General features: G+C 35.3%; 1 protein-coding gene across 1 annotated transcript; it reads left to right on the forward strand.

Annotated features, from left to right (window-relative positions):
- Positions 1-3,353: 3,353 nt before the first annotated feature.
- Positions 3,354-14,676, forward strand: LOC126374235 (cuticle protein 3-like). Its single transcript, XM_050020746.1, has 4 exons — positions 3,354-3,394; positions 6,567-6,764; positions 11,457-11,655; positions 13,988-14,676. The coding sequence occupies exons 1-4, from the start codon at positions 3,386-3,388 to the stop codon at positions 14,098-14,100; spliced, it is 519 nt and encodes a 172-aa protein (XP_049876703.1). The 5' UTR covers positions 3,354-3,385; the 3' UTR covers positions 14,101-14,676.
- The last annotated feature ends 260 nt before the right edge of the window (positions 14,677-14,936 follow it).

Consider the following 14,936-nt stretch of genomic DNA (forward strand, 5'->3'; position numbering starts at 1 on the left):
CATCTGGTCACCACCAGCGTCTAAGCTAGGTTTACCTCACCCCCTCGGACATAATTTAGCCATATTATGTCGTCAGACGTCACACACACAGGTGCGCGTGTACGATAACGTCAATGTGTGGTGTTTGTGTAAAACGAGGTTGTTTGTATGAAGTGTCCGGGGTGTGCCCTTAGTACCAAATAGTGAGTCATCATCATCAATTTAAGAGCCACGCTCTTGTCGGTGCAGCAATTTCCATGCTACTTTTTAGGGAAAAATTGGGCAGTGGTTTCCCTCTTGCCTTCCGTCCCGCAGTACTCTGTCTGACGTAAGTGGGATGGCGCCCAGAGTAGTCATACTAGTAATCCTGTCCTCCGCCTCTAAATAGTACTGACAGTGAAATAGTGAGTATCAACTGAAAAAATCTACAATGAAACATATAAAAAATTTGGTAAGGCAGGATGAACATAGAGTATCTATGTAAGTATATAAAATTAAGTTATGAGACATAACCTTGTTCTTACGTTCTCTGACATTTACGAGTATATTAAACTAATTCTTAATCACTGCTCAACCTGTGTGTGAAATTAGTTAAAAATAAAGTTTGTATTATAAAATTTGAATCGCATAATAATATATTAATCAATAGCCTATATACCTGGAGGTAAGCGTGAACCACCCTAGACCATATCGGCACTTACCATCAGGTGAGATTGTGGACTGTGGTCAAACGCGAGCCTCATCATCTCCCTACCATCTTCTTCTTATCGCGTGGGTTGTGAGGTGGAATACCAACCTCATCAACCCTGGTGTCAGGGTTATTATTGAGCCGCCAAAGGCCCCTGACATACGACTACATACTTACATCAGTAACTAGTAACCGGGACCAATGGCTTTACGTGCCTTCCGAAGCCCGGATCATCTTACTTTCGGACAATCAGGTGATTAGCCTGTAATGTCCTAACCAAACTAGGGATCACAAAGTGATTTTTATGATATGTCCCCACCGGGTTTTGAACCCGGAACCTCCAGATTGTGAGCCCATCGCTCACACCACTGGACCACGGAGGCCGTTATCTAGACTACATACATAAACTGCCTATACGTATATGTCCTGTAAAGTGATATTTGTGATATGTTTTCACCGGGATTCGAACCCAGGGCCTCCGGATTGTGAGCGCCACGCTCAACCACTGGACCACGGAAGCCGTTATCCCTACTATTATCCTGTGTTTCACAGGGTCCGCTTACCTAACCTGAAGAATTGACAGGTCCGGTTTTTGACAGAAGCGACAGCCTGTCTGACCTAATCCGCGAAGGGAAAACCAGCCCAATACAGGATAGGTCACATGCCTCCGAAAATGCATTTCTCGGGAATGTGGGTTTCCTCACGATGTTTTCCTTCACCGCTGAGCACGTGATAATCACTTATGATCCAAACATGAATTCGAAAACAAATTTGACAATGATTTAGGTCTGTGCTGGATTCGAACCTACAACCTTAAAGTAAGCAAGCATTCTACCAACTGAGCTACCACGGCTCAAAACGCGAGCCTATTTTATTTTAAAAAATATACACCACAGGCCTCCCCTCAATCATTCGGAGGGGGCATATATGTCGATACTCCACTACGCTGCTCCAGTTGGTGGAGGTGTTTGGGGCTAACGGTTTAACGTATCATCCGAAGCACGCAATCATCTTACTTTATCGGACAATCAGTGGATACAGCCTTCAATGTCTGCCAAACAAATGACAGTCTGACAATGTCCCCATCCGAAATCGAACCTGGACCTCTACATTGTGAGCCACTACACCGCGGAGGCTGATGAAATCTAACATTAGGGTCATGCTGCAGATGTGAACAGCATTTTTGTTCTGCAAAAGCGGGCCATTCGGGCGATTTACAAATTGGGACCCAAGATGTCACTTAGAAATAAATTTAAAGAAATTAATATTTTAACTATGGCATCACAATATATCTTTGAAAACTTAATATATGTAAAAAAACATATAGGATTATTTGCAAAAAATAGCGATCGGCACATTGTTAATACCCGGAATAAAAATAAACTTGCTTTACAAGTCAGTCGATTACATAAGATTACTAAATCTTTTAAGGGGCAATGTATACGTTTTTACAATAAGATTCCCATTGACATTCAGAATTTGCCTTTCAACTGCTTTAAGAAAGTAGTTAAACAAAAACTTTACAAAAAAGGTTATTATAAAGTTAGTGATTATTTAGAAGATATGAATGCATGGGATTAACTGTCTGAGAACTGATATTAGGCAGCTAAATTACTCAATTGTATATCAATATTTTATGTTTATTTTTATTTTTTTTAAAAGAACGTCTAGGGCCCTGTGCCGAGGTTTTCCTTGCAGCTTCTTTTCCCCGGCTATACAGGTTGTGAGAAGCTGCAGTAGTTTTAGGCGGATGAGACGTTCGTTATGTAAAAATTGACGATTCAAAGTGTAACTATGTTACCTACTGAATAAAGATATTTTTGAATTTGAAAATTTGAATTTGAATTATTTATAGCACTCACACTTGCTTAGGGAAACTCATAAAGGAGAAATTAAACCACACAGGGTTTGAACCCGCACTTCGGATGGACCCGATAGTGTAGTGGTAACACGGTAGTCCCGGCTTAACCAGATTTGCAGTTTAAGTCTCACCTTAGTTAGAATTTTTCGATTTTATTTTTTATTTTTACCAGCCTTCTTCTTCAGCCTAATCCCCTATAGTAAAGACAGCCTACTGGCTTCCCAGTAGTAGGAAGAAGGCTCCTGTTATCGTTTAGTGGTCGTACATAATTGCAACACGCCGCAACCTCTTTGGGAAGATTTATAAAATAAACTTTACTTCCGACATTATTTTCATCCATTTCTTCATGCAGGAATATTAATTTAGAGAAAAAAAAGATAAATGAACCATTTAAAACCGTAAATTAAAAAAAATATATTTTGGAAGTTTTTTAAAAAGTTTTTATTGTAAAAAGTCAGTAAGTTATTTTAAAAATAAATAACTGTAAAACTGATAAAAAAAAAAACTGTCTCCCTTGTGTTCGAAGCAAACCCTCTATAAGTCTCGATTCGAAACAAACCCTCAGTAAATCTCGATTTGAAAATAAACAATACACCGGCTTAATATAATAAAAAAAACCGTAACTAACAACAAATAAAAATTTATTGACACTTTGTCCAGCTAGTGTATCTAAATCTAAAACCACACTAGATCTTACGCAAAAATCTGAAGTTCATAAAGTATAGGAAAAGTAGCTTCATTATATTTTATGTGTCGAAACAACGCGTCGTACCTTAGTATATAAAGAGGAGGGTACGAAACACTCATCACAATCGTATTCCGACCTCCGTACGAGACAAACTATCCTAACCGTTACCATGAAACTGGTGAGTGTTACGGCTTATCGATCTATCGACAGCTTATCGACAGTTTATCGACATAGGTATCGATCGCGTATCGATAAATGTCACGCTTGTGCAGCAGGGCGGTAGATGTCGCTGTCAATTGAGGGTGTGATCGTGTTTTGTGAGTGGAGGATATGTGGCTTAATACAAAAAAAAAAAAAAAAACTATTCGATATTAATGATTGATAGGAAAGAAATAACTTAAAAGTTTTGTTTCTTAATTAATTAATTAAATAAGCATCCAAAAATTTACAAATTTTAACAAATTAAATTGTAACATTAAATTGAATTTACATTTTCTTTTTTTTTTTTTTCAAAAAAAGAAAACGTTTAGTTTTAAATTTAATTTCCAGTTAAAATAAAATTTTCTTATTACTTTTTTTGCATTTTGTGGCATTTTTTTAAGGCATTTTTGTATGTATACATTGCAACAAGTTCTTTTTAACACCTCTACATGCCACCCACAGCGCCTGCATCTTCCGCACATCAGTAAAAAAAAAAAATGTAGAAACAGTGAGCTGTCATTTACATAATTTTAGTGGTTAATTTTGAGAACAATGGCACAGTGGGCGCGACATTTGTGTTTAATTGTCGGCATTGAGCAATGATACAATGATTTGGTGACGTAAGGTTGTAACTTCTATACTTTACTAATATGGTAAAGAAAGAAAAAAACATGGAATTCTTCAACTGTAAACTGTGTCCTCTCTTCTCTCTTCTGTGTCTTCTCTTCAACTGTGTCCTCTTAAACACGGTGGACTATCTATCTAATAGGCGTTGAGTTGACGAACTTTCGCTATAAGGTTAAACATATTAATTTTAAAATTCCATAACCTAGTGTTTTTTATCTATCCACCTACGTAAGGATTACGCATTATGGGAAGAAAATTGTATTAAGTATAATCATTGGTGATGTAAAGTGTATTTTAGTTTTTTTTAACTATATACAATTTTAACTAAAATTAGTATATTTATTATTTATTTATTTATTGCGTCTATAATTTAATGTAGGAACAAATTATTTCATTTTATAATTTAATGCATTTTCTTATGTAGTTATATAAATTATGATAAGAAAATCGAGAGAAAGTAAAATATTACATAAAAATATAACATTTACTTCTTTGCATATCATTTAAAGTCATTTAAACATATAAAATAAATATTTTTCTAATAAAAATTCTAACTTAAAAAACAATATAAAGTAAAGTATCACTTGCAATAACTTTAACTAAATCACCCGTCACATTGGGAGTTTAATGTCAAACAACAAAACAGTACAAGGTACTTAATTCATATAATTATTCCCAAAAACCTTCTCCTGATAACATCAAACCGGTTACCCTACCTGGAAAATCCTCCAAAAAACTTCCAGAACCTTCAAAAAAATATAATTTCATATAATTTTGTCCCCACGCTCCCACGTTCGATTCTCATCCCGTGCAAGAGATATTTCCCACGGTTGTTGCCAATCCCTTCTATTGTCTACACCCAAATGTCCTTCAGCGCGATGTCTTGACCGTAACTGACTGTTTCTCATATAAAATGCACTTATTTCCAACAGGAAGCTAATTGTTTTGTTCATGTGCCTTGGAAATGTAATTGTCAGATCTAAATTGCAAAGACAATGGCTGACAATGCATATTTTACCCTCATATTGTAATTTTTACCACAAAAAAATAAACTAAAATCTATCTTCTGCGTAGAAATAAGTAGAGTTCACTTATTGAAAGCTAATATCGTTTATTACCCTATCGCTTCGGAACTTTAAGGAATTTTGTTACGCATCTTTTTTTTTTTTTGACGTGACTTATTGTAGATTTTCCGCAGATGGCATTAACTACTTGGCCGGACAAATGGGGAGCGCTGAAGGCTCTCACCCGAGTTACGCATCTGCTTTAGATAGATAGATAGATAAAATACTTTATTGAGCACAATGTACACAAAATAAAGAGATAAGGACAACATAATTACAGAAAAGCACAACAGGCGGCCTTATTGCTCATGCAGCAATTTCTTCCAGGCAACCTTTGGGTACAGGAAAATTTTGTACAAATTTAATAATAGCGGGTTAGTGCATTCTAACAAAATAAATAATTAAAAGAACTACCTACATAAATTAAGTACATTTAACTATTCATTTTATACATAAATATTATACTCTACTTTATGATTTTCCATCTTTTTCTGTCCCCATTTATTTCACATATCTCAATCTCCTATTTCTCCCAAGACTATCCATGTCATTTTCCTCTATAATATCTCTTTATATTTCTCTACTCGTACCCAAATCTATCTACACTAAGGGAAAATTTAATTCCACTCGGGCGAGAATTGAACCCGCAACTTTTGTTAACCATAAACCACCGGGTCTTCCTCCTGTCCATGTGAAATTCTTCGATCTATGTATCGTCTTTAAGCCGACGATTTTTTTCCATCTAATTTACTCTTTGTGAGTTTCCCTAAGCACGCATACTAAGCTTTAAAAACATAAATTCAAGCTACATTATAAAAAAAAAAACAATAAATTAAATCCATCGTTCTATTTTTGAACTTTTTATCAAAGATCAACTGCAGGATTGGCCTTACAAACAGAATGCTTATAATATTATCTAAGCCTACACCGAAGATGGCCTAACCGATAACTCATAACACCTACTAGGCATTCATTTTAGGTTTCATAATTAGTGCCTGTAGTAATCATCCATCATGTTGAGGCTTCAATGTATCAATTATGTAATTGCTTAAATAGACAACACCTTATATAAATTTGGTTATAAACCACTAAAGGTGAACTATACATATAAGCTTAACAATAACCTATAACTTTTAAGTTTCTCCATTACTTAGCACATTAAATATTCAATTTGCTTGTCAATATCTTAGGAAAATCTCAACTTATACATTTGACATAACACAACAAGTTCATATCCCAAATGGGTTAGTCAAAGGTACATTCATAGTAAGATGAACTAAGTACTTACACCTCACTGACCTTACTGTTAAACTAATGATACATTTACACATACATACATTACGTCATACATATTTGATACATTTAACAAATAGGTATCAAAATCTTAATAACCCTACTTGTAATATTACATTCCACTTTCCATTACATTTTATCTAACATCCCCTCTTCTTCTACCAGCTCCTGATCTCCGCCTTCTTCGGCCTCGCTGCCGCCGCCGGCTTCGGCCCCGCCTACCCTGAGCAGTCCAACCGACCCCAGGCTGCTTACGAGAGGAACGCCAGGATCCTCGCCCTGGACGCCGATGTCAAAGAAGACTCCTTCAGATACAACTATGAAACCGAAAACGGAATCAAGGCTGAAGAGCAGGGTCATGAGGTAAGTGTTGGGACCGAAGAAACTAACTTTATCCAGGAGAGTAGTGAATCCAGGCAAGTGGTGGTCTATTCGAGGCAAATATGTAACATTCACTTCAAAAACAAAAAAGAAGAATACCCTATTTAATTAATTTGGATAGATCTCAAATTGTCTAGATAGCAGTATGACTAACTACACTTCGCATAATGACTTAAAAAAGTTTCCCATGCAAATTTTGACCTAGCTGGTTAATTCAACAGTTGTAGATCATTAATAAGCAACCAGATTTTGATATTAGAGTTATCTCGGTTGCTAAGCACTACGATAACTTGATAGATGTAACAGATACATAAAGTAGCAGGCAACTTGTTACATTCACATTTGAAATAGCTGGAAAAGTACAAGAATTGCGCGAAAGTAAACATAAAAATGTAAAACAGCGTATGAAACTGATTTAAGAGACATGAAATAAGGAAGTATTGAGGTAAAATTCATGAGCTAGAACCACCTTTACTAACCTGCATTTTACAATGTATTCATTAACATGCCCTTTTGAGCAAACAGTAGAATTATCTAATAGAGTGTCATCAGCAGCAGTAGATGTAATCACACTTTGTAAAACGGTTTGGTTGTTCTTATTCGTAATATTAGTTTAATAGTTTGTCTTTGTAATTTATTAACGATATTTCTTTACGCAATGTATTTTCAGTGATATTACAATGTCCCGTAAAACCTCTATTAAATCAACCCTGACCGATAGCAGGATTTAAAGCTTTGCGTATAAAACTATGAAAGATCATTTTCAGGTAGCAAGTTTTGGATATCATAGACCGTCTGTGGATTATTATCCTCCTAGCATTATTCCGTTTCTCACAGGGTCCGCTTAGCTAACCTGCAGATTTGACAGGTCCGGTTTTTAACAGAAGCGACTGCCTGATCTTCCACACCGCGAAGGGAAAACCAGTCGTGAGGAAACCTATATTCCAATTTCTCGGGAATATGGGTTTCGTCGCGATGTTTTCTTTCACCGCTGAGCACGTGATAACCATTTGTGATCTAAATATGAATTCAAAAATAAATTCGGCTGTCATTGGATTAGGCTTATGCTGGATTCCAACTGGGCTACCGGATGGCTCACTTTACTATAATTTCCACAGATGTTCTGTGGATAGAAAGATCCGGATTATTCTAGAAATATAATGCACTTTGCACTTATTAACCAACTGTCTGACCTACTAGAGGTGTCTAGCCTAGATACGATCACCTGCAAAGGGCACTGGTCACTGGCTAAAGGTTGCCGTTGTGCAAACCCCTTCGAAATATATGGGGACGTCACTACAAATTGATGAGTTCAAATGTTTGATGTATTAGCTCGCATTATATGGATATTTCATCATAAAAACGTGACCTAAAGCGAAGCTTGACCTATAGATAAAGGCGTTGTTTAATCAGATTTTATGTTTTCGCAATAATGTTAGGCCTTTTTATTGCGTTTACTGTGATTCCATTTCAACTTTTAACATGTTTCACACAAAAAATACAAGAACAGCATTTTTGTATTAATTAAAAAACTCTTAATGGTCAAGCAAGAACTATTCTCAGTTGTCAATTTTAAGCCAGAATTTTTGAAATACCTTCAACATTTTAAATTGCAGATGGAAAGAAATTTATCCTTAAAAGTAATTTTTAACGACTTTTTTATTCACCAGTTATTCCTGTCGTTGTGTCGTTGTGGTTTTAAATGTATTTATGGACTAATTGTAATTTTCAACACTTAAAGCTGATGAACAATTCAAGTGATTGTCTGTTGAATTTCATGACGAATAACAGGCCAATAATGATGACAGGTTTTAAAATTACCTATAAAAAAGGTAACTAGAATGCTGTTAACATTGTTGTGGACGCAACAACTTAGCAACAGTGGTGGGGTTTTATATCATCATGCTTTAATAAAGATGAACTACTAACGACCTCCGTGGTCCAGTGGTTGAGTACCGGGCTCACACGATCCGGAGGTCCTGGGTTAAATTCCCGGTGGGGACATATCACAAAAATTACTTTGTGGTCTCTAGTTTGGCTAGGACGTTACAGGCTGATCACCTGATTGTCCGACAGTAAGAAGAACCGTGCTTCGGAAGGCACGTAAAGCCGTTGGTCCCGGTTACTTACTGATGTAAGTAAGTAGTCGTTACATGAGCCATGTCAGGGGCCTTTGGCGGCTCAATAGTAACCTTGACACCAGGGTTGATGAGGTTGGTACTCCGCATCAACCCACACGATAGAAGAAGGATGAATTGGATTCGTTGTGGGTGATTTGAAGTAGATGTAAATACCTACAAAAATCATATTTGTCATTCTTCTTTCGTGTCGATGACAAGTCGAACATCGTGATTTATAATTTATCAGCCCAATATGCTGCCACGGTAACAGCACGGGCGGAACCGCTCATCAAGTCCTCCGGCGTGCAGGTTTTAGGGCACAATGGGCATACGATTAGGTGGGACATGGTCTGCGGAACTGCTCCACACTCACACTGAAGGTTCGCCTCATCTATGAAACCCCACCTGGACAGGTTTTCTTTGCTCCGGCCGACTTCTGAACGGAGTCTGTTTAGAGACTTCTAAAAATATTTCGTCATTGTAATTTATCAATCAAAGTCAAGTTATAATTTGAAATGATAGGGTGTTATGTTTGATCGTAGCTTGCGTCACCTAGCTGCTGAACCTTCCTCTTTTAGTTTTCACATCTGTTTGCCCAAAACAGTCTTCTTCAATTTTAAATCCGCCTTTAGATTTAATGAAATACCAATAATATTATTTATGTGGGAAAATAATTTAACGCCATCTATTAGAATATATTTAACATAAATTTACACACGTTTTGTAAATGCGAATGAATCGTTTATGATAATTTTATTTGGCAAATGATGGAGGATAATGTCAAACAGCAATTACCAATGTTAATATCTGTATGAACGGTTTTACGAAATTGGTGTTAGGATGTCTAAGTGTAGTTATGTTTCCGTTCATAAAATTGGTCATAGAATCTTGATGTACATAGATTGTTATTGGTGTACGTGCAAATCAATTTGATTGTGTGTAATTAATACATTGTTTGTAATAACATCACAGTCGTATGTGGTAAGATTTTGATTGATTAAAAAGCAGTTGTCAAAATTCTCAACATGCAAAAGACGGACAGATGTACCCAATAATTGTAGTATCATTGTGTAATAATTACTATCCCGAATCTTCAAATTATGTTCAGACAGCTGATTATAAGATGATTAGCTTATGCAAGAGATGACCTGATAAATGCTGCTTAAGAAATTTGACTTGACTTATTACTTAAGCGTGTAGCAAATTCGCAACGTGTGCAGTATTCGAATTATGTGGGTTAAGAAATTCGTCAGTTACTCGTGTAACAATTCTGCCTGTCGCATTGTTTGAGTATCTCAGACAGATTTATGATCTTCAGGTTAAGAAATTAGAAGCCAACTAAATTAACGTTCTAGAAAGAATATATTATCTGATGTGAATAATATTTTATAGTGTAGGTATGCTCAAGAAAAGTCTTTTAGAGATAAAATTCAACAAATTCTAGTTTCTAACTTGTAGCTTTAAAGAGAACCAAATTTGTGACTCCCATAAAACCCTGAGTGTGTGCTATCAATACTCAGGGTTTATTGGGAGTGACAGATTTGAGTCACAGAATTTGTCAACTTTTTTCTTTGAAATAAACCTTACGATAACATAGATAATGGCACTTGTCGTTCGATACTGAATCTATGAACACGTTTTGAGAATTGAGTTGACGGTAAAGGATATACTAATTTGGATAAAGTTATTAAAACTAGTTCTGAAGCTAATGATTTCATCAATAGTAATTTAATTGACCATTAACTGAAATGTCAAATGCAAATAATTTTACATAATATCCGCAGAGAATTATAATTCGTAATAGATAGGTACACTAATTTCGATTGATAAAGGTATACAATGAATGCTAATCAAAGAAGGGTTAAGATTTTTATAAAGGTAAATCAGTTTTTGTAACCTTTTTAGTGACTGGCAGTTTTGAGAACTCAGTCTCATAGGTATCAATCAATTAAATCCATTACACACAGTGACACTATTCATTGATTAATGGCGAAAAACAGAATTGGAACATTACTATAAATAGTGGATAGCTAATCACTATCGACATCTTTCATGGCCACTTCAGCGCATTGATGACCCGAAGCTAATGCCACCGCCGACAAATGGGATTCTAATACTATTACCTAATCCAGGCATCTAAACACTTGTGTAATGAAACACATCGTTTGGAATGGTATTGAAATGTCAAATGTTAGACAGTTAGAATTCAACATTTATTTATTTAAATAAAAAATGTGTTCATTGAAGGTAACTTGATTAACGTATAGACGACCGTTAGAAACAAAGAAGATGATTTGGTATCTTCTAAAGTTTTCTTTTCCGAAAACCATATTATAAGATTTAAAATATTTGTAGTAAGAGCAATTTGTTCGTACTTTTTCTAGAAAAACGACAACACATTTGTAATTTACAATCTTTTCTGTCTTTATGGATCATAACTTTACGCGAAGATCTTAAGCCACCAATACCAAAAGAGCCTAGTTCATGCTTACTACATTCCACGAGTGGATTTGATGTGGCTTTTCACTAACCTGTCTCTCCAAATCACTTCCAGGCCGACGGTATCGAAGCCCAGGGTGGTTACCAGTACACCGGTGACGACGGCCAGGTGTATTCCGTGAGCTACGCCGCCGGCCAGGGAGGCTTCCAGCCTCAGGGCGCTCACCTCCCTACCGCTCCCCCCACCCCTGAGGCCATCCTGAAGGCTCTTGAGCAGAACGCCCGCGATGAAGCTGCTGGTATCGTTGATGACGGTAAGTTGAAATTTTTTAAATGACGTAATTTGATTTCGGTATATGATATATTATGACGGTACGAAAGATCTTTTAACTTTTGAGAAGGTATTGTTGATATTCTATTTTAATTGATTTTATTTGTTTTATCTAATTCTATTTTATTATATTTATTATTTTAAGATATTTGAATGTTTTATTATGTAAATTATGGATCATTGTTATCTGAAATAAAGAAATTTTAATTTTAATTTAATTTAACTCTTCATCGTGCCTAGTTTCTTTTTAATCACAATAACCAATCAGCCTCTATAGATACTTGGTTTTCACTCCGTCAATCTTAATGGATGTGAAGTATTGACCATAAATTTTGACTTGTGGAATCTCCCTACTCTAAAATAAGATACTTTTTCGTTGAAATTCTTTGCTATAAACCCTGCAACAATAGATGATACTAACGATATCACAACAGTTATAATAAATCACAAAGTTCAACAAGATGTCACACGACGTGTTTGTTATCCAGTAACAATAAATACAGCAAATTACGAAACTGCAATAATAACATCAAACAAAACATCGATCACAAAACACCTGTAACATCCCACAGACAATAACATCTATGACTTCTATTAAATTTCGCAACAGTCAGAATTTGAACCTACACCTCGTATCCACGCCTTCGAAATTAACCTATAGCAGCCCAACCTAGATTTTAGATTGCAGAGCAAATTGCTGCAAATACCACCTTTGTTAGATCCTAGCATACATTGCTAACCGTATAAAGGACTTGATCGTGTTTGTAGTACATAATATCATGGTAGATGATGAATGCTCCTTATCGCTTTTCGCAAAGCCTTTGCTGCTGGCGATATGTGCAAAGTTTCTTGCATACTTACTTAGTAAATTGTTAGTAAGATATACTATACTAGACTCATGTAATAATAGAAAAGGCAACGATAAAATTAACTAAAATTTTACGAAATTATGATAATGTATAAAGACAAACACAAACTTATGTCGCGGTTTTAGCTTTATGTTTGCGTAAATACTTGTCGTAAGCCGTCAGTCTCAATTAAAATAATATATTTATTTATATTATTTTTTTTAGTTATTTTTATTTAGTTTTTTTTGTTTGTATTGTGTATCCGCAGTAAATCTTTTAGTTATGACCACTATCACAGCAATGTGAAACATGGTGTTTATCGATAATTCTCATGTTTTAGAAGAAGTCAAGGCCATAATATGTCTTCAATTTATTAAGTGTCAAAAATGTTAATGTATAAGCCAAATCTCCTCATCCGCCATTGAACCTTCACAATACAACGCAACAGCGCAATGGCATCAGACGCCTCAATTCAATTTATGAAGCATTTCAAATCAATTACAAGCAAACGCCCTCTGATACGCCTAACAAAGAACCAGCAATTCCATAAAGTTCATACCATGAAAGACCACACCATCGCGACCTTAACCTTAGAAAATGGAATGTTCAGATCAGATGCGATCCAAATTACAGGTCTCCTCTATAACAACATTAGGCTGACCTTTCCGATGTTGCAATGACCTCTCACTTCAAATCTGATTCTTGGAAAACCAGAATAGTCGGTCAAACTGCATTCGACACTTCCTTTTGCTGCTCTGAATAAAGTTCAGTTTGAACAGAAACTTTGGCTCTCAAAATTGTCAACAAGACAAAGCTGCCAATAAAGACGACACAGATACAGTTGTTGAGTAACAACTATATCCAGTGTTTGAAATTAACAAAAGTAATCTCACGCAGAATAGTTGCATGAAACATTTTCTTGATTAAAGATTCCAAGATATCTTTGACAAAGTTCCATCTCATGTTAATACAAATTATGATTTTCAATCATTTCCTGACAGTAATAAATCATACATTTAACGAGGCAACAACAAGATAAAATTCAATTTAATTTTGACACAACCTTTTCTCACTAATAACTAAGCAAATTATTTGCTAGAAGTAGTTGGAAAAGATCTGAGTTTATTACAAGAAGGTTCAATTAGAGTGCCAAAAGGCCTTATTATATTTGAGTTGGACTATAATGAAGTAGTTAGATATAATGGCAGATAGGCCGATTGATTGAATGTAATGAGTCCGTTCAACAATAGGTCAGTGAAGGGTTCGCTTCTTGTATATCACGCATGAGGTCTTGTATTCGAATTTACAATTGACGTATGTAAAGTAAACAAGTCAATATGCATAGAATTTTCTTTCACAGTTGAAAACGGTTTACTATTATTTTTGTCCCCAGTCATCGAGTTCACTGAACTATTTATTTTAATTTAATTATTAAGCATCTAAACAATTAACATTTCCTTTTTCTAGGTCAATACAACCCTGGCAAGTACGGTGACGCCCCAGCCGCCGGTTTCCAACAGCAGCAGTACAGAGCCCAGGCTCAGGCTTCTGCTGGATTCAGACAGAACTACAAATACTAAGCAGCCTTTAGTTATAAGTACTATTTTATATTACCAGCTAATAGATAGAGGCATAAGATAATAAGTACTTAAGCACGCGGAAGCAGAATCTGATGATGAAATAGACAATAGAAATGAAGACTTTGATGGAGCTGCGACTCGAACTGAAGATTTCGATGTAAAACTCTGTTTTTTAGTTACAATTAATTGTGACTAAGTGCCTAATTAAGACGTTCATACTGCCATATCGACGTAACACAAGAATGATTGGGGCAGGTGAAACAAAATTTTCAAAAAAAGAAAACTAAATAACAAGTAATCTCATCATGAGGCTTATTTGGGAGAATCACAGACGTTTATTGAAAGCAAAAATATATTTGACCATTGTAAAACGACATCTTACAACTCAGTAAGATGAAGTTTACTAAGTCCTGATCAGGTACTATTAATATAGTGGTTTTAAGCATCTGTGATTCATCTAAATTCAAATGTTTTACAATACTCATTACTGTATGTAATACTCAAATTAGTGTAAGTTTAATATTATAGTTGGTAGTATCAAATAATACTGTGCCTATATTAGTCAGTGACGTGTTACGAGATGCTATTATTTATTCTATGAATAAAAAGATTATACCTTATTTCACCATTTTTATTTAAGAAAAAGTCATTTAAACACTCAAATTTTAGAATAAGCAGTACAACTTTTCTGCATAGGTTTTATAAATATTTTTCTTTTACATTCTGTTTGTCCAAGAATTAATAATATTAAATTTTTATAGTAAAACATGAATCTTTTCAAGTCTACCACATAACTCATCATCTCCTTAGCGTTGCCCCGTGAAAGATTTGACGAA

Source organism: Pectinophora gossypiella, chromosome 17, assembly GCF_024362695.1.
Source record: "Pectinophora gossypiella chromosome 17, ilPecGoss1.1, whole genome shotgun sequence".
NCBI classification, from domain to species: domain Eukaryota; kingdom Metazoa; phylum Arthropoda; class Insecta; order Lepidoptera; family Gelechiidae; genus Pectinophora; species Pectinophora gossypiella.